Raw genomic sequence first — 27,542 nt, 5'->3', positions numbered from 1 at the left:
CCTCATGAATATTAATTTGATTGTATCAGTGGAATGGAACCTCGCCGGCCATTGGTTTTACTCGAAGGAAACAAGGTAGTTAAGCATGTTTATCTGAAGGCGTTAACCATTAATCCACCGAAGGAGTACAAGTGCGCAATTTTTCCACCCAATTTAAACTCCTCTCACACCTCTCAAAGGGAACACACACATCCTTTGTTCAAGGTAAGAAACAGAGCCTTTTGTTTAAAATGGGAAGAGAATTGAATGCGTTTAGCTACTTACTGTGTTTTTTTAAATCACTTTGTGTTGTTGAGCTACAGTATATCCAAATGTTGTTGTTATACTTTAGAGGCTTGAATTTGAGTTAATAAAGAATTAGGGCATTACTGTCACTTGTACACAGTGGCGTAGCCTGTGATTTGGTATTGCTAAAAAAACAAATAATCTTAACGATATTTGTCTGACATTAAGGCTCCAGTGAAATTACATGTTTTCAGCCAACTTGCTTTTTCTTTACGGAAAGATTTTTAACTTCTAAATCAAACACGGATCTATTGGTCTTCTGTGCTATGTCATAGTGGCCTTTGTAGGTGGTTATACATTTAAATGCAGGCCCTCTGAAATGTAAAAATTGTGAAATCTGTGTGTATGAAAGATAACCATGGTGGTGAATCAGTAACAAGACAGAAATTGTGTTGATTGTTGGGCAGAGGCCATGTGGTTTGTAACGCTGTGGATGTGCCACATTTACAGGCACCCATGGCTGACAGAGGAGCTACGACAATGCTCATCATAGTAAGATCTTTTTTTTTATATATATATATAAATAACTCTTAACTGGAATACTTTGTTCATTTACAAGAACAAATTACTGCATGAACAATGTAACTAAGGCACCCTCAATATCTTGTTTCGCAGTTGGTGGTACTTTACACATTTGCACCGTGCTCTGGGGCAAATGTTAAAATTGGTGTCCCTGAAAACTACGATGGTATTTTCCCATGGTATCTGTCCAAGGTAAGGCGTTTCAGTTAACTTGATTAAGATGAAGGGAGAGTGGTATTTTAATATTTAATTAGATGGAATGCTTAGTCCACTATTCATTTTCTAAAGATTAAATTATGGTGATGAGAACATCTCCTGTCAGCCGTCTGAGTTCGTTCATCTTTTAGTGATGAGGAAAGTGTTGAAAAGATCACAGAACTAGGCAGAAGATGAAGGGATACTAAGGCAAAATTGCGTCAACCTCTTTTGTCCAATCTGCACTTATGGTGGAAGATGTATGAACATGCTGCCGTCATCACTAGACTATAATTGGAGTGTTCACAGTGCTGTTCAGGCATCAGCCTCTCCATTCAGTCCAGCTGCGTGGGTTCATACATGTCAATCAGACGTTCTCTGGATTGTGCAGCACCATGAGTATCTGGCTTTTGATTGGTTGTATTGTGACGTCACCACATCTTGTGTGGAACATAATTCATAATTTCGGTCTTTGTGTCGGACTGGGAGTCATTAATACTCTACAAATAGCATGTTAAATGGCCAGTATGGAGGAGTTGGATAATACGGCCGCTTTGTGTTTTCAATGAAAAGGACATTATAATTGCTCCTGATTTGTTCAAGGTAAAAGCTCTTCATGATGGTTTGCTCATCGGAGAGGGCTACACTTGACAGTTCTCCTATTTTAACTCCTTGAATGAGCAATTTAGCAAACCTTGTAACGGACGAGAACACATTGTTAATCATCTTGGAGGCCACTGTGAATGACCAGCCCCGACACACCACCCACTCTCAATGTAGACATTTGTATCCTGAGATAGTTTTGCTTTAAAAGGACCTTTATTTAGGGAATACAAAACATTGGAACTTTGTGCCTACGTATTAAGGCTGAGCCTTCTTCAAAGTATTACACAGTTGTACCACTTATAAGAATACATTTGTCATGTGACCAATTTAGTGGCAGGATGCTGGCAAAAGGAAATTGTAAAGGATAAAATGGGCATTATTCTATATTTGTTGTATTGTCAACAAATCCCTTAAAAAAACTAAAAGCCCATTTTTTCCCACTAATGACATAAAGCTTCAATGACTATTTAAACTATATAATTTCATTCATAAACTGCTCTGTAATTCCCCGTAACATCTGGGCACTGTATTTTTTTGCAATAAATTATTCAAAGAGCAGTAAATAGTGTTATTATTGTGGACTATTTTCAGCAGCACATTTAGTGCACTATAGAGTATTTAAAGCAACAAGATGGTGTATGTGGATCTGACTCAACATAAACTACAGTGGCCATGTTCATGGTAATAAGGGAACATGTCACCAAACGCAATGGTTCATTAATGTGTTTTAAATTTTTTCAGATAGCATTAGTGGTCTGTGGCCCAGATGAATAAGATACTTGGATCAATTCATTTTTGGTTTGGTCCTTTAACGGCTTAATAGACAGTAAGAAATATATAAATTATCACCAGACGTATCCTTTAAGGTATGAAGGGAAAGTGGAGATCAGCTGAAGCTAGTGTGGGAGCTGTATCATTGCGTCTCAACATTTCACCACAACAGTTTCATTTTAACTGACCATATTTATTTTCACCAGAAAACCACAAAATAGGTATCCCTAAAGCAAGTAAGCAAGCAGTCTCAGTTTGTGAGCAAATTTTTATCGATGTGTTTCTCCCCTTCCATTTATTTTATGTTTTAATCATGCTTTATTAGCTGCAAGTAGTTAACATCTCAATTTGGTGTCCTGTTCAAATAGAGGTTCAAATGAAATCACTGATTGCTACAGTTACATCCTTGATGCTCCTCCTCCTACACATTATTGTCCGTGCTAATGGCTTGCTTTTAAACAGGAACATTAACTGATGTTCTTTTTTTTTTTTTTTTTTTTTCATTTGTTCTGTTGTGTACAGCTCCATAGCCTGCCAGGTAATTACAGCGACCTGGTGGTAACAGGGGATGATGAGGGGATATTCGGAGTTGACTCTCAGTTTCTCTACGCTCTAAAACCACTGGACAGAGAGAAACAGCCGTCTTACTCCCTGCAGGTAGCATATCATTATTCTCTCATATCATATAGTAGTGATAGCAATTTTCTAATAACATATAATGAATAGTTGGTACAAATTCATTTATTCAAGATGCATGAAATTCACATAAGAAATATTTTAGGTTTTATAATATTCTTACTTGTTCATGAGGTTCATGTGCCTATGTTCAATTATGTATGCAGAATGTATTACTCTTAGATCATTAGATTCTCACCAGAGTGCGATATTCAAAAGATACCTACAGAATGTTTGTGTGTGTGTGTGTGTGTGTGTGTGTGTGTGTGTGTGTGTGTGTGTGTGTGTGTGTGTGTGTGTGTGTGTGTGTGTGTGTGTGTGTGTGTGTGTGTGTGTTTGCAATGCAGGTGTCCTTCAGAACGTCAGAGCACCGCCAGAGCTTCACTGTTGAAGTGTGTGTCATCGACAAGAACGACAACGTGCCCACTTTCCTAAAGGAGAGCATGAGAGGCAGCGTGCAGCTCGGGCTTCTCAAAGGTACGAGAACCTTGAGCTCCGAGGTCCCCACGTTGCACAACCTTTTATCAGTCTGGGTCACATTTGTCCGTCCCGCTACATGGAATGCAATAACTCATTCAATTTTGCCTCCCAGCAATGAAAAACGTGTTGAATGTGACCCTGAAAAATGCAATTTACTCCTCAGCCTTCTGTATTAATAGAATCAATGACGTGGCATACTGGATAAGATTAGGATTACACTTAAAAAAAGACTTGACTTCAAAATGTCACATCGGGTAACATACAATACCACAAATGTTTTTTATCTGAATTCATTCATTTCCTCTGTACCTTTAAAGATGGAGAATAACCCCCCCCCCCCCCCCCCCAAAAAAAAAAAAAAAAAACATACTTTATAGCTCATTTCAAAAAGAGAAATGTCACCTCACTTGCAGATAAGTTGATTAAAAGTAAACTATTGTACTGCTAGCTTGTTGAAGATGTTTTTAATTGCTACTTAACATTTAATACATATGAGGGCTCATGCACCTTCAGGGTCACTTCCTCCAGTAATGGTTTAAGATATTATTGGATCACATTGTCTTATTTGCAAATCAGGTATTTTGTTGTAACAGATATTTTAAGTTGGATACCAATATCATTTTGCATCATTATATACAAAATCAAACACATACTCCAAATGCTTGTATGTGTTTGGTTTGGTGCCTGCTAATTGGAAGCAACCCATGTTCTATTCTGACAGAGTGAATGTGCTTTGAATTTGTGTTGGAGAGAGACATGCGTAAAAAAAGGCCCTTAAATATTGGCCCTGCACAACCTGTGTCTCTCAGGAATCCCATTCATGCAGGTGGACGCGCTGGATCGTGATGACCGCAACACCGCCCACGCCGAGCTGCGGTTCAGCCTCATGGAACAGACACCCAGGATTCCCTCCAGCCAAATGTTCTTCATCAACTCCATCACCGGAGAAGTTTGCCTCACTGACGAAGGTCAGTCCCAACTAGTGACTTTAGGAGAAAGTATCCAGTGACACTTTGTTTGTCCCCAAAGGGAAGTTTTTATACAAATGGTTTTTTTTGCGAGGGGGGCTCACAAAGCAGGGTGACAAGAACTCACAATGTGCTCCAGTTTAAGGGTTAACTTCCTGCAACTTCAGAGGCCTCTTGCTTTCATACACCCAAGAAAGCTTTTTAATGCATGTTAGCAATTTAATCAAGCCACTTAGTTATGGAACCATAAATCTTGTTTTGTCATCCATTAGATTAACCAACATTTCCCAAATAATAAATACAGTCCATTAACATTTTGCAGTTAATAAGAAGAAATTGCAGCAGAGAAATGTTCAGGATGTTTGTGGAAGTGAAGTACCAGTCACGCCTTTCCATAGTTTGACTACTTTATTTTTAAAATGTAAAATACAAATTTTATTGAAAAGAAATCAAGGGATTCATGTCAAAAATTGTGTTTGTTGATGTGTTTACTGTAAAAAAAAACCTCAGCCAATATATTGTTGTGTATATCTGTCTCAAAAATACAGTATTGGCCGGGCTCTAGTGATAAATGCAGAGCTAATTTGGAAAAAAAGCTCTGGATTGAATAACGTTTTTCAATGATTTCTCAAAGACACAGAGATGTGACACCTCTCCTTAAAATGTTTTATTTTTGTTAGTTTGTTGCAGTTGTTGAAATATTATCCACATGAGAGAAAGGCTTGAATTTATGAAAATAAAAGGGCTCACAGATACATCATGTAGAGCCAAACATGAGATATTTCACAGAAAAAACGTAATTTTGAGTTTGAGTTACTTGACATTCAGCCTAACTGCATTCTATTTGTGAAATGTGAATGTGAAGTGAAGGGAAGATGTGTACAATAAGGATGTAATTATGTTGGCCAATAATACTTCTTAGGCAAACAGACATACCCATACATACTGTAATGACACTAGATGCAGTGTAGTCCTGTATGCTGGTGCTATTTCTGTAGCTCTGGTATTGCCCTTTGTTATGGCTTGGCAGGAGCTGGATGACTTTCACGCTTGCCGCTCCCTTCCGGCCCGCACTGCTGCGGCTGCTTTCCACTGAGCCTCATCAGTGAAAATTGAAAATCACCTTCTTAAATTTTTACTTGATTTTCAGGTTAGCCACGACTGATGGTTATGATTACATCACATTACATTACATTACAGTCATTTAGCAGACGCTTTTATCCAAAGCGACTTACAATAAGCTTAAATTACCTCCACAGTGGGTTCATTTATTCTCCAATTGAGCAGGAAATTGAAAGTTAAGTGATGAGTAGAGCACTGTGTGTAATGTCAAAGTAATCAAAGGGAAAATACTATGCACACATCATGGCATTAATTATTGCACAATGTATTCTGTAGCTCTTTGTAGAACAGGTTAATTAAGAAAATGAAATCATTCATTTAATCATTCTGTCCCGCTGTGACCACCAGGAGCCTCTACTCTTGACCCGGAGATGTGCGGCCGTTACAAGCTCTCGGTGATGGTGAAGGACATGGCTGGGAAGGCGAACGCTTTCTTCACCACCGGCATCGTTACCGTCGAGGTGACGGGAAACACCTGGGCATCACCCGACCCAGTACGACTCCAGGAGAACCTCCCGGGCCCCTACCCGATCCCCATCTCACAGGTGAGACAGCAACACCCCGATCAACATGTGTTCACTCTGAAGCAGAAATCCACCACTTTAGCACGTAAAGTGTTTTTACCCATCTCCATTAAAACCACTTTTACTTATTTAATCTTTAGCATAAATCACGTTATATCATGTTACAATAAAACAAACTTTGTCAATAGCCTGGGCCAAGTAAAGTGGCATCATATTACCAGTTGCTGTTTTTAGTGGCCCTTGGGTCCTCCTAAGTGACCAAATACTGAATTATTGATGCTGTTCAAATGCCATGGATCCTTTCAGGCTACCTCCTGACTGAGTCACTTTAACTCCCATAATCGCTCACTCTCCCACCCACCAACAAACCACCACCACCACCACTGAGAGGAATTACACGAACCACCACCACCTCTGAGAGGAATTACACGAACCACCACCACCTCTGAGAGGAATTACACGAACCGATTAAAAGCAGAATCCACCCTAAAATAGACTTTGCATACAACTTGTTGCTTTAATCATATTGTACTAAAATGTTAGTATTTCATGCAATCCAGAAAAAAACCTGGACCAGCCCCATAGACAGTCGTTTTATTTATTTTTTGTTAACATACATGTCTAATTAATATCTGATCAATTATGTAACCTTGAAGTCTGCTTTGGCAAAGTCATTGATTCATCATAAATCAGCAGCTATTTTGATAATCAATCAATAAATAAGGATCTGCTGCTTTTCTGCATCATTTACATCATTGTAAAGTGAATATTTTGGAGTTTTGGACAGTTTGTTGGATGAAATAAGACATATAAAGACATCATCTTGGTCTGTGGAATCATCAGACATCATCTCTTCTGTATTTTATAAACCAACAGAATAATCTACTTATCGAGAAAATAATTCACCAGATCTGTCGATGATAAAAATGATTGTTGGTGAAAAATGATTATTTGTTGCAGCCAATAGAGTTGAAATTAGATTTTTGAACTGAATAACGTAACAGCTGGAGCAGTAACCATGGTGAAAAAAGAACATAGGCACAATTTCAGATCTAAAGATGGAAATCCCAAATAAATAAAACAGTTCTAACGTGTTACTGTGTTGGTCCCTGGTCTTGTCTAACCTTTTGGTTGTTTTAATATTAGCCATATCAGCTACATGTCTATAAATAACTCAAAGCCCTCAGAGGTTTTGTAACACATGAAACAATGATCAGCCAGCAGTTGCAGTGAGGAAATTTTACAAATGTTTGCTTGGACTGTAAAACAAAAGTTTATTCATTCACTCCTGAGAACTGTGAATACAACAAGCCTCGTAGATCTGAATCAAACGCATTGTTCAGGTTGTGAGTGTCATTGTGGCCAGTAGGTACATCACAGTACCTCCCCCTCCTCCTGTTTTCTCCCACCTCCCCCACACTCACCCTCAGCCTCTCATCTCCTGTTCTAACAGTCCCTTCCACCCACAGAAAACGTGTGGATTCACAAGTGTAGGCACATTTGATTTTTTTTATTCCTAGCTTTCAAAGGCAAGCTCAAATCTACGATAATAATCTATCTTTTATTTCTTATGTGTAAAATCTAATGGCCAATGCTATTACACACAGCTTGGGGACTCTGTGCCTCTTTATGTAAATTAGGCTTTGTGAAAATATTTCCCTGAGCAGATTCCCTCAGTGTATTGGCTTTAATTTCTAATGAAAAATGTGTTAAGAGAGTGAGAAATGTAGCCTCTATTGTTCCACCACTGAGCCGGCGTCTACTTGAAAACTATTTAGTTACACCCAGAATTTAAAGCACACAAACCTGGATTAGTTCGACATGATGGTTTACTTCGGGGAAGCCTCATTTCGCCCACGCTGAGTGATTGTACTGCCGTGCTCAGTAGGTGGTGGGACTCACCGCTGTTATGACACATACAGGGATGGATCTCACCTCCCCTACAGTCTCAGATAAATGGAGCAGTGCTGTTCACATCCACTCATCTGTAACAAATATTGTCCTTTTTCTTGTCTGGCGTACTACTTTATGCATTTCTGCCATCATATTTCTCTGTGTAAAACTCAGTTATAAAACTAAGCCAAGATGACTGTTGAGATCAATTTGACTGATTTTGCAATCAGATGAAAATAAGCTCTGGCTGTGATTTTAAATATGAAATCCAGGCATTTGTTAATCGGTGCTTTTGCGTCACTAGGGCGAGGGAGGTTAATTCATTCCATTATGTATTTCATGTTTCTGATTGCCTGCCTAAAACTTTGATTACGTAATGCAATCAGCGTAAAACTACTTGAACTCAGTAATGCAATCTGTTGAGACTTTGGAGTGGAAGAGAGGCCTGTGAATGAACGAGTAAAGGCTCTTTGCATTGAATTGTCAGTTTTCGCAGTCAAATGAAAATCTGATTATTTGTTGCATGATTAGTTTGAGCCACACTAGACCTTCGTCATGGCCCAATTATCACTGTTCAATATTACAAATGATACTTTTATCAACGTGGTGCTTCAGCTGACATCGGTCATCAGAGGCGATCTCACGTTGATCTCAACAGCTGCTATATGACCAAAATTAAATGTAATCAATTGATCGCAATAAATGCTAATGTTTCTTTGTATCTGCTTTAATAAGCAACTGTTTGCTTATTTATTCACCGTCTCAACTTGACAAGGTCATGATATGTCAGTTGTTCTGTTTACAACTTGTTTTCACTGCAGCTGAGTAGCCCAAAATATTTGGGGTTATTAACCTGTTACTGCAGGCTTGTTGTTTCAATGTTTCAAACCAGAAACCCTAAACAACTCTGCCTTTGTTTCTGCCTCTCTTATATTTCTTTTCTGCCTTCGAGCTCAAACAGTAATCTATCCATCACCAGCTAAAGTCAACATCAGCTGTTATTGCTAGATTTGGATACTGGTGGTCTCACAGGCAATTAAAAGGCCTCTGCCCCCTCCAAGATATCCAATATTTATCTTGGAAGAAGCAGATATCATATCCATATTTTAAAAGGCTCCAACCTCTGATTCTTTCTAATATAGATTAGTGTGCAGGTTATTTTCTCACTTAATCTATTAACTGTTATTTTTAATAAAAATGTCCATTATAGTTTCTCAGAATACAAGATGGCATATTTAAATTGCTTGAAACACTCAAAACAAAATTATATTTAGTTAACTGTTATAAATGACAAAGAAAAGCAGAACAATTTGAAAAGCTGCAACCGAGGATTGTTCGGCATTTTTGCTTGAAAATGGAAAGAAACGGTTATCAAATCAGTTGTAAGTAAAAAATCTATCGACAAATTGTTCCAGCTGTGATATTTAATGCAGGACAATGCAACCTTTTACTGTAATCAGCAGCTGATTACTCTCTAGTTCGCAGTGTCTTGGAGAAAAGCACAGGCAGACACGAGGCCCTCTTGACGCATGCAGCTCAAACACAAGCTAGCGGGGGAGACAGAACGTGCTCTGCAAACTCAAACACTGACGGAGGCAAAACAGATGACTTCATAGTTGTTTTGTATGGAACTTTATATCGAGCAGTTGGGGATCATTAATCACCTCTTTAAACATATCTCTTTAAAGTTCTGAGGTCTAGAAACACACCATAACACTGAGAGGCAGCCAGCTGTGTGAAGCCACTTTGTGTATACAGAGTCACAGTGTTTGGGCAGCCATCTCCAAAACAAGGGAGGAGTGTGTGACAGTGGGTTGAGGAGATACACATGCCCTGGGTGTCCCTCAGCTGTGCTGCAAAAGGGCTCCTCTCCTTCTTGGGTGCTGTTTGATGACTACTAGGGCCCTTTCAGCCCCACTGCACAGCCCTCTGTCAAGGGCTGTAAAGCAGAGTGGAAAATCCCCTTCAGCCTGCATAGTTAGTTTTGGCTGTGCTCTCTGTTCCACATCATTCTCAGTGCATTTGGTTGGCTCCTTATCATGTAAACAAATGTAGCTCAGCTTTGTACTTATACATCATGCAGCCCCGTGCTGAATAGCTCTTAAGATTTATACCGCATGATACATTTACACTTTATACATTGTTATTGTACAATTAATGGCTAGCTGTTTTAAGCCTCTGCAAACCTTCATTATTTTATCCTATCAGACAAAATTAGTGTCAAAATTAGTGTAATTCTTGAGTCATGCCCAAATATTTAGTGTTTTGTGAGTTCACAGTGACCTTAGACCACCAAAATCTAATCAGTTTATTCTTGAGTCCAAGTGGATGTTTGTAAGAAATTTAAAGAAATTTCCTCAAGGCGTTCCTGAGATATTGTATTTTCCGAAAATGGACCGGGCAGACGGGCAACCCAAAAACTTAGGGCGGCTCGGAGGCATAAAAATATATTTCAAATATTTACTAAATTTATGTATATTCAAATTCAAATTAAAATGTGTTATGCTGTGTGTATGTGTGCTTATGTGTGTGTTTATGTAGGTCAAATGGAGTGGAAGCCAGGTAGCGTACAGTCTGGAGGGGGAGTTTCCAGAGATGCTCTTCACCATCAGCAGAGAAGGAGTCATTTATCTCAACGCTCCTCTGGACAGAGAGACACAGGACCAGGTCTGTATAACTGCAAGCTAAACATCTCCAGCAAAATAATACATGCCCGTTAATGATTACTGGTTAAAGCATCAATACATTAGGGCTGAAGGTGCTACACTGCTCCTTTAAAAGTGACGCAGATTTATTTCTATGTTTGAACTCTGACACATTGTGCTGGTTTTAAATATGACAATACATTTGTGTTTTTATACTATAATCTTAATGTAAACTTTGCTCTGATTTTTAAGCTCATTATTTTCTGCCTTTTGCAATATCCTCTATGAAAACCAACAGAATCCCATGTGAGCGGATATCATTCACTTTTTATTTATTTTCATGAACCAATCACTGGAGGCTTGATAGTGAATTCAAAATGCTGTATAAGAACAATTCAAAGTGACAGATTTGATGGCACAAAAAAAACTCCTTTTTTAATATCCTGATATAACAAATTATATTTTAATTAAAGGGACCCTGGTTCACATTATTGCAACAAAGCTGAGCACTGAGCACAGTCTATTTTTTAAACCAGACAGAGGTAATTAAGCAAACAACCCAAATCCTGAAAAGCTCCTTGTACATTATTTGCGTGTGGCAAAAAACAATTATTGTATTTTGAAAAGGATAATAACACTAAAAGCTTCTCTTCACCTAACATTCACTTTAGGCTAAGTGAAGGCTTAACAAGCTCTTGCGTGGACTTTGAATGGCTCACTAAACAGTATATTCTGGCTTACATGATCGAGTTGCAAAAGAACAACACAAGAGAGGCTGAGTTACATCAGTGGACGTGATTGGTGTTTAAACACATGCATCATCTGTCTTCTTGAATGACCATTTAATGAAAAGGTGCAGCTACAGACATTAGCTTTTTGCTATTTTGCTACCCCTAGTGATGGAAAGGTTGCAGATGCATACCATCACTCCAAAATATGAATCATAATCTGTGGATGCATTAAAGAGCCACTCAATTCCAAACTTCTCTTCTCTGAATACAGCTCCATCAATCAGTCTGTATCCTTCATGAGTGATGGTGCTGATGGAGCCTTTTCACATCGTAAGCTTTGTGTCTCTTTTTGCCTTGTCAGTTCCAGATCAGCATCGTGGTTGAGCGTCCAGATGGCAGAGAGATTGCCAAGCCTGTGGAATTGAGGGTGATGGTGGGCGACGCCAATGACAACAGACCCACCTTTCCACAGGCACAGTACCATACTGTGGTCAAGGAACTGGCTGCTCGAGGTAACAGACATGTTTACGTTTTTATATTTATATCTTTGGCAGTCTCAAAGAATATTTGGAAAATGTTTTGTAAAAAGTTTCATTTTCTCTACTCCATCATGTGCTAAAGATGGATATTTATTTATTGCATAACAGAGGTGTTCAAGCTCAAACCCAAAGCAAAACCAACGTGTCAATAGTCACAATGTAGAAATACTTTGGTTAACTTTGTTTTCTCAACAATACTCAAAATTTCATTATCTTTTTTTGTTATTTCTAAGTCCTAATGAAGTTAGGGATCATTCTAAAACCACACAATGAGACCTCTGAATAATCCTTCGTCACATTTACTCCATTATGGGAATCTTGTTTCACAACAAGGTAGAGGAAACACTGGCAGGAAGGTATGTTGCAGTGATGAAAGAGCTGAGAGTGCCAGATACCTTTTTTATGAAAGCAAATTAGGATTTTTGCCAGGACAGCAGGGAAATCACCCTCGCTCATAAAAAGCACATGGTGTGTTGTGACATATTAGGCCCCAGCATAAAAGCTTTTTTGTTGATGCTTTAAAACCCTTCATTCTGGGAAATGAATGAGACAGGACAATCTGTTAATCTAAATGGAATTACTGAGCGAGGATTAAATGAGAACGCTATTGTTATATCGTTCGCCTCCTTTTTCCCATAAAGTGTGCTCTGTGACTGTAACTTATTGCAGAGAGAAAAACATTTGACGTTCTTTATCTGTATTACAGAAACTACGAGAGGCTGTCTAAAGTGTAGTAGATGTTTAGAGTTAAACATTTAAAATAAAACCGGATGTTATGATTTCGTCTTAAAAGATCTTATGGCTGTAAATTGTTCAGATACACTTGTCTTTCAGAACTGTTCTTTACTGCTGTATGTTTCCCCAGGGACAGAAATCCTGACAGTGCAGGCAGCTGATAACGACGATCCCAAGACGGACAACGTGCGGATATTCTACCGTTTGGTTGGCCAAATTCCAGAGAGTCCTCGTGCCCTCTTCAGAGTGGACCGTGACTCAGGGGTCATCTCCGTCCAAGCAGACAGTATGGAGGGAACAGCGCCTCAGTACACCCTCACCATCACTGCTGAGGATGCCAAAGGTGACTTTGGATCAATGCAAATTACAGCCTTCCTCTGATTGTGATTCTCACAAAAAGGCAGAAATTCCATTTCAACTGTGACTTTCCTAGTGCTGAAGTAGAATACTATGTTGGGAGGAATACGGGGTTTGTCCAATCACAAACCTGTTATTAACTGATGGCATAGACTACATGGCCAATCAAGGTGTCCATTCAATTATTTAATAATAAAGAAATACTTGCCACTCTAGCTGCAAGCTATTTCAGAGGAAATTATGTTATGAAAAGTTCCTCTTTAACCATTTCAGATCACATCGGCACTCATTTTGTGAACCTATTTAACAATGTATGCAAAAAATATACCAAAAATCTATTTCTTTGTATTTTTACATCAAAATACAATAATCTTTTCTTTTTGTATGACAAAATATGAAGTGTGCTTTTGTGAGTTAATACAAACCAATTATATTATGACATACATCCATCCATCAATCTTCAATTTATTATAATAAGGGATCTTAGTGTGGAGCAGTTTATTCAAATCCGGCCCACTTTTTAATGTTGCAATCAAATGTAAATGGTTTAATTTAAATCCCTCTTGTAAATGTACAACGCTCATATATTCTATTTCACTGGGGAATAGTCACAGTACAGAAGCTAAAGACGCTCTAACTTTGGACAATGGGACTTTGAGGTGACAGTTAAGAGTAGAGAGAGAAAACTTATAGCAGTCGATGTAGAGTAACATTTTGTACTGATATGTAAAACACTGATGCTTTGATAATGACTGTCACAAACAAAAAGCTATTAGCATTGTGATCTAGTAAGTAGCTTCATTGACACTATGACGTCACTATGTATGCTAGCCTCTGGGGTGACAGATGTGGTCTGCATGACTCACGCATCAGGTTGTGATGGAGGCAATATTAGGTACTTGCTGTTCCTTTAGCATATTTTATTTATCTGTGTGACGGGCTGACCCTGAGTCACTAACAGAAGCTGTGATGATGTCCCTGGCAGGTCTAAACAGTTCGTGCACTGTGGTTGTGACGGTGCAGGATGAGAACAACAACCCACCAGTCTTCTCCCAACACGAGGTACGAGAACACATGTTCAGACAGACACTCTTCTGGTGCAACAGTCTGCCCAGGACATGGTGGACAATACTTTTTGAAAAAAGGCAGGCCAAACATCACAGGCCATCGTAAGTGGCTATTGGACTGGTGACTGTGAATCCGCTCTGTAGGTCACTGATCTAATTTTCCTGGCGCGGAACTAGATATACCCTCTAATCTCAGGCTTATAGAGATGGCAGCATCATGTTATTGGAGGAGTTTTATTCATCTTTGTACTCAAAGTGAACTGGGTTCTGAGTTTAATCTGATCAAGCTTTCTTTGGAGAGTTGTTTCCACTCATTTGTTTACGATATAGTCAAATCTACATCATGACGACCCAATACTGCTACTAAATGCTGTAAGAATCATAGCTATTTCAGCAGATTACTACTTTGAAGCTACACCAGAGAGTACTTAAAGTGGCCAATATATTCTAATATTAAACATACACTTTTTAGATGAAACGTGACTGTAAAAGATGTTTCATCTGCAGCTGTGTTCACAGTGCATTCATTTTAATTAAAATACTTTCCAGAGCCGACAAAAGGAAAAAAAAAATCAACAGAAGCTTCTTAGTAGTGATGTTTTCAAATAAGAAAACAAAATTCACATCCACAAAAATTTCCCCAACCATTCTCATCATAATCTACTTCTCCACTTCTTGTTAACAGACACCTTTGAAGCCTTCGTGAGTTGAGTCTATACCCCAACCCAAATTGACTTTGGGGGTTTAAGATAAGCAGTAGTGGGTTTGTTCGCTTCTGTTGTTCCCTATCTGTCGCTCAGCCCTCATTGCCTATTTCTCTATACACACTAACATGCATGAATAATAACAATAACAAAAGAAAGATGAGCACTTTGTAAATCCAAAAATTAATTACTTTGATTTTTTATTGCCTCCATTTATATTTCATTAATTATATTTAAAATATTTGCAATAATATATATCATCTTTGGGAACTACCACCAATATCTGTGCTGCCTGCCCAGCGTGAAATGTGACAGTGGTTTCCCTCATTTTGACACGGCTGCTGGAATGAAGAAAAAAATGTTCTAAAGATAGGAGGTTACAGGAAATCCCCTCACTTTTCACCCACATATGCTGCATAATAGAAGAGAGAAAAGTCAGGAGGGCTGGTAGTTACGTGGGAGAGCCATCATGCTGTGATAATGGGGAACCCGTCTCTGGCTGTTCTCTCTGTCAGACCACGTTGACATGAAAGGCTGCACAGAGATTGTGAGCAGTGAAGAAACATTTTATTTTGAGCGGGGAGGGAAGGTACCTTGAAATTTAAAAGTGGAAATTTCCTGTAGAGCTTTGGCATGCATATACAGACCAATCACATGAGACAGTATTGTTAAATACAGACTTGATACAAGATTGTGCTGTATATATTTTTTATATAACATCTGAATGGTATTCTTTGCACTTCAGGATTTTGACCAAATATCATTCATGCATGGCTGAAAGCTCATTTCAAGCAGTTACAAACAAATGTATGCACTTGCTCAGATAATCGCCACTACACACACACATACATACACAGAGGTGGAAAATGCTCTTGAGCAGGTCACGCCTGAGAAGTGCAGCTTTTTCCATGGCGATGTGAAGGCAGCGCTATAGGGGGTGATGTGGGAGGTGAGTGGTGACAGGGCTGGGTTCAGCGACCCCGTGGATGGGGCAGCCAGATCAGAGGAATGGCTGCTTCACTAGAGGACATCTGTGAGTGGCAGATTAAACGGCTGTCTAAACACACAAAGGTGTGTGAATGAAGGTTAGCTAACACCAGGAGGGCAAGAGGGGGCAAACATACACTCACATGTAGTTACATATACTGTCACGACAGCGGCATATTGATAAGCAAACAGTCAGTTAGCTGTGTATTGTATTGGTCACCAGAACGTTGCAAAATCATCAATGGAACTCTGGCAAAATTTACATTAGTCTTTTATTGATTCATTTATTTGTGTTATTAAATACATAATGCAGAGTCAGTTGAGTATCATATTTATATTGTTCAACTTTAAATGATCCTGCCTCAAGTATATATCTGTGATATCTAAATTTTGAAGATCTTTACTAAAAACAAATTTGTATTCTCTCATCATTGGTTTTTTTTATTCCTCATATCTGGATCCATATTATACCAGAAATTCCGAATCAGTCAGTTGCAATAAACAGTTAAGTTATGTTTTATAATAAGAAGAAGTAAGGTATATGATGAGCACAAAGATCAATATTATGAGTATAAGGAATAGTGATGATAATGCAAGTTTGTGATTTTCTTTATTAGCGTGATAATGAAATGGTCCAGGGGTTTCCTCACCCTATTTTTTTCCATAACGTTTTCCTTGAGGGGTTTCCTCTTAGTGAGGTTTAATTTGAGTTGACTGTAAAGAAAATGCTAATTCTATTCATTATTATATTCATGTTTTCTGCTGGGTAATCATATATTTCCTGTCTCCTTCCCATCAGTATGGGCCCTTTCACATTTCAGAGGACGCTCCAGTGGGCACCACAGTAACAGCTGTGCTGGCAGGGGATGCAGATGTTCGAGGGGGAGACAGCTGGCAGGTGGACTACCGTTTAGAGTCTGGAAACGAGGAGGAGGTCTTTACATTGGTGACAGACAAGCAGACCAATGAGGTCTCACTCATCCTTTCAAAGGTGATCAACACAAACCCCACGGCGACCTCTCAACACACATATTTGAGCAACTTATTGATTGATTACCACATATACAAAGATCAGCTTGAGACTCCTGTCATGTCCAAATCAAACTGATATGTTAATTGTTTTCTTTGTCTTGTTAAGGGTGTGAGAGGGTACAAACAAATGTCGCCACTCAGTAGCTCAAATATTAATGTCAAAGACAATTTTTGGCATGATGGCTTGTGTTTCCACGGCAGTCCTAAGAGATCATTCAGTAGCTGGGTGTGTCGAAATAGCTGTCATTTTTATGAGGATACAATTTTAATATCACAGTTGGTACGTGTGAGGCCCAGACAGAAAGGTTGGAAAACAATATTCAAATACGTCAATACTTCAGTCTGACATGCTTCAAATAAAAAAGCTCTCTGTAAGTGGGCCAGGCAGGAGACAGTCTATTATTTTCAACCTCTCTGTGGGAGTTAATGAATGTGATTTAGCTGTGAGCTACACATGCACCGCTGAGAACAAGCAGGAGATGTCCATAAAATAAAAATGGATCTAGTTTTATTTCAGATTAACACACAAGGACTTCTGTTTTATAGAAATACACATGCACAATCTTATTCCACAGATTCAACTGTCGTCTCTTGTATCGGCCTTGTGAGCTATCACGACTAACTTTGTATCAAGGGATACTGTTGTTTATTTCGCGTTCTTTTGTAAAAAAAAAAAAAAAAAAAGTTTATTATTTACAAGTAAAGCACCAGTGGATTAAATTGCACTTGAGAAAATGTTTTAATTCATCGTGTTACAGCGTGAAGTCAGTGCCAGAAGGCACATTTCATTACTAGAAATTACACACTGTTCACAGCCCAAGCGAATAATTAGATTGTGTGAGCAGACACTAATGGCAGTTTACCACACAGGCTAGAGGCTGCCGATTGAGGTAAATGTATGATGAACCAGAGGAAGAGAGGGGAATCTAATCAGGATGAGGATAAGGAGAACAGGAGACGTTAGACATTATGTCAAATATTAAACCATTTTGTTGAAGAAAAAAATGAAATAAGAATTGATTTTAAATTAAAATGAATTATCAATTACTAACTACAGGTGTGTCACTAACTAACTACAGAAGAGCTCTTAAAACCCACTGTACACTACCTGCTTAGCACCAAACGGCAAACAGACAACGTTAGCGACTTGCTGGTGAACATAGCTAAGCATTTAGCACCAAATGAACCAGATATGTCCCTCAGGAGTTGGTGGAGACCAAAGCAGAGCTAAAAAGATAGTGAATATTGGTCTCACATTCACCAGGTGGCCAGAAACATTACTCGTTTGTTACTAATGCTATATACATGGATATTTAAATTAGCAACTGTTTGCTAATTTAAACAAGTTATCAACTTATAAAGTGATGATAAGTCAGCTTTGCCAAAACCTGGAGTGCAGGTGAGGGAGGGTTGATAATAGCGAAACCACCTCATTTTCAGGGTAAAAGATGAACAAATGAATAGTAGGGGCTCAGATGACTATATAGCCTAGAGTGAGTCCATGTACATGTTCTGGTGCACTGAGTAGTTTGATGCGTCATTTCCAGTCAACGGCAATACTCATGCACCCTCCAAGGTCTGTGTTTCTTCTCCTTGGCAACAGAGACGCACTTCTGCCTGAGCGGCATGATGTCAGGCAGCGTTGGTTCGATAACGTCGTGTTTCATGGGCAGAAAGAACATATTTAAGGGTAAAACAGCAAATACAAGTTGAACTATTTAAAAGGTTGCATTAAAATAATCAAATACATTAGAGATTAATGATCCTTTGCCTTCCTTTTGATTGGTTTGCTTTAACATCGTTGAAATCTTTAAATGTAGTTTATTTTAAGTATTAAAATCTCTGACTGCAATGTAAAGACTATCATATCTGCAGTTCATGTTTCTATACCTCCACTGTGAAACTGCATGTTTAATCCTTAAAACAAAGTCAACAGGTGACGGTTATTGTTTTTATTGTAGATTACAGTAATCCTATCACTTAAAAATCTGCTGCTCCAAATTTGACTTAAAAACTGTCCTCAAATAGGGTTGAGAAGTTTAAGTGTTTTATTGTGATTTATTCGTTTTTATGTGCTTTTTACTCTCTTTTACAATTACAAATCTATATGTTGAATACCCTCAATGTAATCATAATTTCATCTATGTTCTATGTTCATTTTAATCTTCTTAACCGTGTATTGAGCTCAACCAGTAGTATTAATTTCATTGTCCCTTACGGTAGAGCTGAAACGTGATTTCCATCGTCATGGAAAATGTTTTATTAGTGACACAGTGAATTAATTGGCTCATCTCCCTGTGAACAGTTTCTGGCTCTTATTGGAAATACAGAAAAACTCTGCCAGTAAAAGTTTCCTTGGAAGTAAGATAAGGAAACTGGACACAGGAAACTTGAGTTTTACACATTACACATCATTTATATCTCATCATTGACGGATGACCCGTGTGTGTGTGTGTGTGTGTGTGTGTGTGTGTGTGTGTGTGTGTGTGTGTGTGTGTGTGTGTGTGTGTGTGTGTGTGTGTGTGTGTGTGTGTAATTTTGTGTGTGTACGTATGGTACCACAGGTCTTGGACTTTGAGCGTGAGAGTGAGTACATCCTCGTGATCAGTGCTCAGAACCCAGTGGCTCTGGTCCGCGGCCGCTACGGACCCGCATCCACGGCAACAGTCTCCATCTATGTCGACGATGTGAATGAAGGTCCTGTTTTGTCTCAAAGCCATTATGAGGTGACTGTCAGAGAGGGCGAGGAACCAGGACGGGTTATCGCCACCATCAGAGGTTACGACCCTGATTCTCACCCAATCAGGTAAGCCTTAACTGATGAATGCTGTAGGAATAAATATCTACTTTCACAGTCATTTTACAGAGTTGCTCATTTTTCCTTGTGCAGATATTCTCTCCAAGGAGACACCAAGAAATATTTTTCAATAGGAAAGTATTCTGGTGAACTGAAGACTGTGCAGGCCTTGGACAGAGAGGAGAACAGCACGTACACCATGGAGGTCATTGCAGTGGATGGCCGTGAGTTTGTTTTCATGAATATAAATCCCACACAAGTATTTGATTAATCATTAATTTCCAATTCTTTATGAATTCACCTAAATGTTATTTAAGGTGTAAACATAGTAATAATATTATTTGATTTGTGGTTTTCTAAGTCTTTAGTTCCAAGTTATTTTTTTTCTGTTATTCCAAATCCAGACTGCTTTGCACATCCAGCTAAAACAGCACACACATACAAAAGAAAGGCACACATGCATATGAATACAGACAAAGAACAGTCTTTAGAAGAAGAAGAGACAGAGTTGCTGAAGAGTGAGATCAAGAAAAAGCACTATGAGTGCAAGAAAACAGAAAACAACCCAAACGACCAGCAAGGAAGGTTAGAATGTACTGAGCTGAAATTATACAACTCGGCAATGAAGCTGCAGCACCTCATATATATTTGTTGGGGCTCACGTATTTCCACTTCTTTTGTTTTCTGCTTAGGAAACTCTTCCTTATCCGCGTCCACCCTGGTGACGGTCCAAATCCTGGACGTGAATGACAACAGCCCAGTGCTGGTCGGAGACTATTCCTGGAAGTACCTGTGTACGCCTCGCTGGGAGGACCAAGCTCTAGTGCTGGCTTCACGGGACAGTGATGGGCCACAGCACGGGGGACGACTCAACTTCTCCCTGCGCAGCGATGCCGCAGTCCGTCGTAACTGGAAGCTTACACCTATTAATGGTGAGGTGGATGCAGACTTGGTGAACCCAGTCAACCCACAGCATGCAGTGTTAGTCCTATGATTCACAGTGAAAAGAGAAGACGGTCAAGTTAGGTCACCTTGTTAGAACAGACTGTCCTAAGTTAATTTTCTACATTGATTTGGTAGGCCAAACAAGCTGAGATGTATTTGTAGCCATTATTCACAGTGTACGCATTCATAATAATGTGTTTCAATTATCATATGAGTGTTTCAAGTATCACTTATGCCCAAGTACTCTGTTCTGATTCTGGGTGCCAGCATGGTCTCAAAGCCAGCCTGCTTTAAGCCTGCTGCTTAATAGATGTAAGTATTAGCCCATATATTATCCTGTAGTTTGAGATTGTTTAAGATGGATATGTGAAAGTTGGGCCTTCTGTATGGTCCAAGTAAACTGCCATGTCCACTTTTTTATGCTTTTAAAAACAATGTAGAGAGGAAGGAAGTTAATTTATTGGAGAGGACAGGCTGATGTCATCAAGCCATGCAGCCTGTGGACATTGAGTTTGCCACAGTGTGCTTAATGTTTTGAGTTACTTTGACTTAAAAATAGGCGATATAGGGTCCATGAGGACAGATGGTCAAAGAAACAGAGTGATCTGGCCCTGAAGATGTGCAAATTGCTCTGTTCTATTTCTTCCTGGATAATTTTGTCGGTCCTATCTTGTAAAGGAGGTTTAATGTAATTATCCTTTTTCTGTCATCGTAAACTGCTAGTGTTGGGCTCATTTAATGCCAACTATTTACTGCCATGACGTCTTCCATTAAGTCATTCAAACAGCTCAGCCACTTCCCTCTCAGTTTTTTTTTTATCTGCCTCTTTCACTCCCCTGTTCCTGTTGGTATTGATTGAGCCGAGCTGTAATTATATCTTCTGTGTAATTTCTTTGCCCTCACTGCTGGGTTCCTGCCAGCTAATGGAGGCTAAAAGAGGAATCTCCCAGAATGCTTTGCACCTGGTCGCAGCCAGTAATGGTCGTACCAATAAAATGTGTACATGTGGCAGTGTAATGTCTGCTGTAGAGTTGTACAGTTTGCGTGACACAACCACAACCTCTCATGCAGAGAAGAACTGTGCCTGTGAGTGTGTGTGTTCACCTGGACAGCTATCTTTGTGAGGACCAATTTGGTTTCCATCCCTTCAGAGTGAGGACATTTTGGCTGGTCCTTACTTTGGGACAGAACTTCTGTCAGGTCTGTTTTGAGGGCTCAGATTGGTTTTAAGGTTTGGGTTAGAACTTTTTTTAATTGTGAGGGTTAAAGTGAAGGGAATGCACAAGGTCGTAGAATGCTGCAGGCCAACCCGGAAGTAAGCATCAAACTGGTTCCCTCGACAATAAGGGGATCTTGGATTATTGCAGTAAATGTCTGCAGCACACTATTAGTAACTATCATTCTGCATATGACGGTATTCCAGATTTGATATGTCATGTAAATGTCTTTTTCTATTTGGATATTCAGAAAAAGGTCTTATCCGTAATGAAGCTTTTTCCGATTTTGGCATGTGGGATAATATTCGATGATATTGCGATAATATTCAATTTTTTGGGAACATTCCTTGGACCGTGCATTCAGAATATGAGTCTTAATGGGTATTTTAACCGCAGTTTGCAACACACAGCTCAGTCAGCTCTCTGTGGAGTACAGTAGTTCTTTACAAACCAACTACCAGCAGTTTGCAGAGATGCTTGCCAAAAAAAATGCCCACATTTCCGGTCTGATGTAGACTCACTGACTTTTAAATATTACGAAGACTTGGATATCAACAGATTTTTGGATATGCACAAAAATCAAAAACGGCAACCTTTTCAAGAAAGTGTTTAAAGGAACAAAAGAGAGAGGCTGTGCTAGCCCGATCGAACACTCTGCCACCGTTTACGTTATGGAGTATACACGGCTACATGTAAACGGGAATATTGCTGTAATATTAATTTTCATTAATCATGTAAACAGCTTGGTAGGAACATTGTCTTTCTCGGAATAAGGGCATAAAACGGAATACTCGTTGCATGTAAATGTAATCACTGACCTCACAAAGATAGAACTACAAGGTTGTGTGTGTGAGAGTGTGTGTGTGTCACAGCCATTCATCTCAGGTCTTTCAGAGACTCTCAAATGTACCATGTCTAAATAATTGGCAGTTCTTTTCAATACAGAATTCAGTTTAATGAGGCAGCACACTTTTATTCCACTTACCTCCACTCTTAATAGCTGTTCACAGTAGTAAGGAGAGAAATATGAGAAATCCAGTCTTAGTCTTAGTGTAACGCATTTGCTAGCACTATGATGTAAAAAAAAAAAATTGGAATCACTGTCATTCAAAATAGTTCTGGGTATGTAGGTGGTCACAGATGCAATCTGTGAAAATGTCAGATCAGAGGCGAAGCAGTGCAGATAGAGGATCAATTAACAGCCTGCACAGCTCGATGGTGAGGTGCAAGCGTGTAGTTTAGGACCCTCAGATAAGGGTTCAAACAACTTGATAAAACATTTCTCTTTAAGAGACAGGGCTTTTACGTCATGCAGCCAGACATGTATTTTTGACTGATTTACAGAGATTAGATAAAGAGTCACACTTCAGACCACTCCACAGCTCCATCAGTCTCTATCATTCAGTGTGTTGTGTAGTTATGCAGTTGTATGAGCGCTGTTTTGCTTGTTTTTGTTCGTTTGCTAGTAGAAATAGTAAAATATTTCTGTGTACATCTGATGATCCATAGTGTGTGTGTTTCTCAATCCACCAAATACAAATACGAGGGGGCATGTACTTATTTTTTCATCAAAAGTATAACAGATTGCAGTTGTGAATTTGGGTCTTTGTTTAGGGCTCTGCTATTGTACCAAGTTAACACATTGAGTTTGATAAATTTGTACATTTTATCAAAATGTAATTTAAAAAAACAAAAATAGACAACCTTTACCTCATCATTCAAAAATAATGGGACAATGTTTTATGTGTACTTATTTTTTTTAATAAAATTGTAATTAACAGCACATTGTTTTGTGTCATGTTTGTGTTTTGTCTTTCAGATACTCACACCAACCTGTCCTTAAACATCCCGTACCTGGCCCCTGAGGTCTACACTGTGCCCTTCACCATATCTGACAGCAGCTCTCCTCCCAGGAGCACCTTCATAAACTTGCCAGGTAATGTCCACTCTACTGCTGATAAGCTGAAGCAAACACAGGGAGGTTATGGGACAAGAGCGTAGGAACAATCAATACAAATCAATGTGTGTGCCAGCTTTTCCTAGCACTGTTCTTGTTTAATAATGATGCAATGGAGCTTTCCAAATGATTTTTCCAGGCTTATGATTGCACAGCTCTCTTAAGACTGTGCTCTACTCAGTACAGCCTGCTGACACCTTATATGCATAGCACAAAACAACACATAACTTCTCATTCAGAGGTTGGAATAAACTATATGGTTAAGGGAATAATAGGTGTAAGTGTGCAGAGTAATGTCCTTTAGTTTTCCTTCAGTTTTGCTTGCTGTTCAGTTCAGTTAGTGTGGTCACTCACCTTCTATATGAAATCTGTCATATATATTCAATCTGCAAGCAGCAATGAACGGGCCCTTGCACCTCTGTGCACATCGAGATTAATTGCAGGGTACTGGTTAATACAGCTGTACATTCTCGTGACCCCTGGACACTAAGCGCACAACTTAGACGTTATTTCCTGCGTGGAGTGCATGACGTTAGAAATAACGTATTGTCAAGTTACAACAGCTTCCTGTGTCATGGCCAAACATACAAATAGCCCGCCTCCCCATGACAACGCCGCTCCTCAAACACACAAAAGCTTACATGTAAAGTGTCTAAAATGGCGTATTGTCACAGGATCTTTGACATCATTATTTGAGGTATTAACTATTTATTCGCAATATGCTGTTGCATTAGCTGGAGTGTTATACCAACCAATACCTGAAAAAAATTTAAATGGCCGACATCCCATTGGGCTTTACCGATGAAAGCCAAGTGAAATATTTCCGAAATGATGAGATGTGGGTACCAAATGTTGTGAATATCGGAGCAACTATGTCCGAACTAAGGCCTTCCATGTGTTAGAGGGCCCCAGGGACCATTAGGCCTCTGGCACTGAAAGTACTTTGAATCTAACAACAAATATATGTATGGGCAGGAAACATTTAACACCTTTCAACTGTCTACTGCACAATGTATATAAATAATTCTCAGAATTCTCAAATAAATCATAAGTTGAGCAGTGTTTCTGTTGGAGTTTATAACTTCTGGAGCGAACATCAGCCCTAAACATAACACAAAAAGTCTTTCAATGAATTCTATTTCCTGTTTTTCTGTTTAGTCACAACTACTCTGCTGTGTAATGCCAAAAAAAAAACCCTGATCTCTGAGTTGTTTTTGTGTTCCCTCGTTCCTCCCCTGATAGTGACAGTGTGCCCCTGCAACATTAGAGGGAATTGCAAAATGGCTGCCAAGCAACTGCAGGGCATGCCAACTATTCAGTCTGCAGTGGGGATTCTGCTTGGCACCTTTGCAGTCATCGGTAAGCAGAGAGAATGAGAAAAACTTTTTACTGCCACTATAACGTATCATAAGTATCATAATGTTTGAGCAGTAATATTTGGAAGTCTCTGCAGGCCCATTGTGCAATAACTGCAATGCTGTTGATTGTCTCAGTGTTTTTTATTTTTTTTCATTTCCAGGGACTATTCTCATTGTTGTGTTTGTGAGACTTTCCTACCAGAACCCCAAACAGCCGAGCAAATCTAACCAGGAGCGAGTTCCTCTGAAGATTTCCATCTAACTAGAATGATAGTGTATTTGTCTGTCCTTATCACTGCCTCAGCCAACTGGACCAATGTAACAATGATGCTTTCAGGTAACTGAATTCATCAAATGACTGGGAATGTCTGAAAATGAATGTATATATCAGTTATTGGATAAAAGTTCAGATGTACACTCACCTGAAAGCAAAATAACAAGATACTTTAGATCAAGACTTCAGGTGAAGTTGACTTAAGTTTTAAGTTTGTCTTTTTTTTTTTATTGCTGTAGACCTGTTAATTTGTTTCAAGATGATGCCTATTTACTACAACAGAGTAGAAGGATGATGGTTTAGAAAAACAATTGAGAGATTGTGAGAATAAAGACATAATATTACAGGAAAAGAAGTTGCTATATTTAGAAATTCAAGTTGTATTTGTTGAGAAAGAAGTCGTATTCTTTATTCTAAATAAATAAATCCTACTCATTCATTTTAAAGTCATAATATGAAATAAGATGTGATATTGCTATTTTCAAGTTCAAGGGGAAATTAAATATTAAAATGTATCTGAATAATTTGACTTTATTCTCAAAATACACATACATCCTTTACATTCCATGTTTTTGTTATTCTTATATGTGAAACAAATCTGGTGACTGAAATATGATGCTATCTCCTTGATCCCCTTTTTAGATGAATTATTACAAAAATATTATTGTAAAACCATAAATCAGAAGAAACATACCTGTAAATACTGAGATGTGATTTAATCTAATTTAACACATACATTCAGAATTAGAAACTTGTTGCAAGCACCATAACTGCATAACTTCATCTAACTTAATATCTTCATATCTATACTTCTGTTCTTATCATTGCATCCAGGTTTACTGTAACTGTATATAAGCTGTGCTGTAGTATCAGTTGATGTAACCATTCACTTCACATCTGTTTCTACCTGCTAGCTTCCACAATACAAAAAAAAAAGACTTTTAATCTAATGAGACGGCCTAAAATCGTCCTGTGTTTGTAATTGCATTAGCAGAGCGTTCCAGTCTCTGTGATTAAGGCTTTATAAATGCTGACCCAGACGACCTTACAGGCAAGCAAAGCTATATTCAGACCAAAGTGTTGCTATAAATACCACCTTGCAGTGTCCACGGCACTAATCACCTCTCATTCACAATGGGCAAAGCTTTGCAAATTGAATAGATGCTACTCACTCATAAATTAGCCTTCAGTGACAAAAGTTTAGTTCATTTTAAATTATTTCTCATACATATTTTTAGCTGCACGATTCTGGGATTAAACTTCTACATGAACATTTTTTTTCACAATCTGTTTGCTTTAATTGAAAGAAATCCAACATTTAAAGTTCATCTATAAATATTCTTTGTGAAAAGTGTAGAAACGTAAAATTAAAATTTTTGGTTCTCCGGTCAAAAGAAACGAAAATGTAATTGTACACATGGTACTATAGCTCAGTAATAGATTAACCAAAATATGGTCAAACAATCAGGATAAAGACTTAGATGTTTTCGTCAGGAGTTGCTGGAGACCAAACCAAAACTAATGGATGTGTGAATATTAGACAGAAACATAACTCCAATGGGATGATAATATTAATCCATGTCTGATTGTGTAGCTGATTGCTAACACATTAACTAGATAAATTGATTATGCAACAAGACTGTCTGTTGCGTTTTCGCAGTTCTTCTCTTTTGCAGTGCCCCACAATTAACCAATGTAGCTCTAAGTGCAATATGACAGCCCTTTAAGAGGAACTTTAACATAAACCCAAAGCTGGGATTTTTGTATTGGTTTGTTTCCAGTTTTAGTTTGAAAGTCCTCTCCTCTTGTGTCCAGTCTTGTTTGACTTCCTGTCTTTGTGTTTGTTACCCGCCTGTTTTCCTCCACACCTGTGTTACATCAGTTAATTAGTTCCTTGCGTATTTAGTTTGTGTGATTTCCTTGTTTCAGTTTCAGGTCATCAGAGTCTGACCCAGTAAGCAATGTTCTTGTTTCCCAGTTCTCCCAGTGCTTTGTACTTCTAGTTTATTCCCTGCTGCCATTCTTTTGGATTTCCCTGTTTTATGCCTGCTACCCACTACCTGCTGCTTGACTGCCAATATTTACCTACCAGTGGATTTCCAGCTTGTAAACCATTTTCTTTAATAAATCGCAAAAAACCATCCTGCTGCATCCCC

The 27,542-nt window shown here is 38.7% G+C and overlaps 1 protein-coding gene across 1 annotated transcript; it reads left to right on the top strand.

Moving 5' to 3' along the window:
- The first annotated feature begins 33 nt into the window (after positions 1-33).
- Positions 34-25,873, top strand: cdh16 (cadherin 16, KSP-cadherin). Its single transcript, XM_054617429.1, has 18 exons — positions 34-204; positions 736-777; positions 901-999; positions 2,902-3,036; positions 3,402-3,531; positions 4,344-4,502; positions 5,973-6,169; positions 10,583-10,708; positions 11,779-11,929; positions 12,822-13,034; positions 14,034-14,110; positions 16,606-16,797; positions 19,403-19,644; positions 19,729-19,859; positions 20,328-20,567; positions 23,617-23,733; positions 24,997-25,113; positions 25,274-25,873. Exons 1-18 carry the CDS (start codon positions 34-36, stop codon positions 25,372-25,374), a joined length of 2,640 nt encoding a protein of 879 aa, XP_054473404.1. The 3' UTR covers positions 25,375-25,873.
- The last annotated feature ends 1,669 nt before the right edge of the window (positions 25,874-27,542 follow it).

The sequence above is a fragment of the Anoplopoma fimbria genome, chromosome 2 (genome assembly GCF_027596085.1).
Source record: "Anoplopoma fimbria isolate UVic2021 breed Golden Eagle Sablefish chromosome 2, Afim_UVic_2022, whole genome shotgun sequence".
Lineage (NCBI taxonomy): Eukaryota > Metazoa > Chordata > Actinopteri > Perciformes > Anoplopomatidae > Anoplopoma > Anoplopoma fimbria.
This window is presented reverse-complemented; position numbering and strand designations above follow the sequence as displayed.

Bases quoted from the DNA above. Each gene is read 5' to 3' on its own strand.
- cdh16 (XM_054617429.1), top strand. From the start codon at position 34: ATGGAACCTCGCCGGCCATTGGTTTTACTCGAAGGAAACAAGGTAGTT. The intron at 13,035-14,033 runs GTGACTTTGGAT...TGTCCCTGGCAG, and splicing joins CACTGCTGAGGATGCCAAAG to GTCTAAACAGTTCGTGCACT. The intron at 14,111-16,605 runs GTACGAGAACAC...CCTTCCCATCAG, and splicing joins CAGTCTTCTCCCAACACGAG to TATGGGCCCTTTCACATTTC.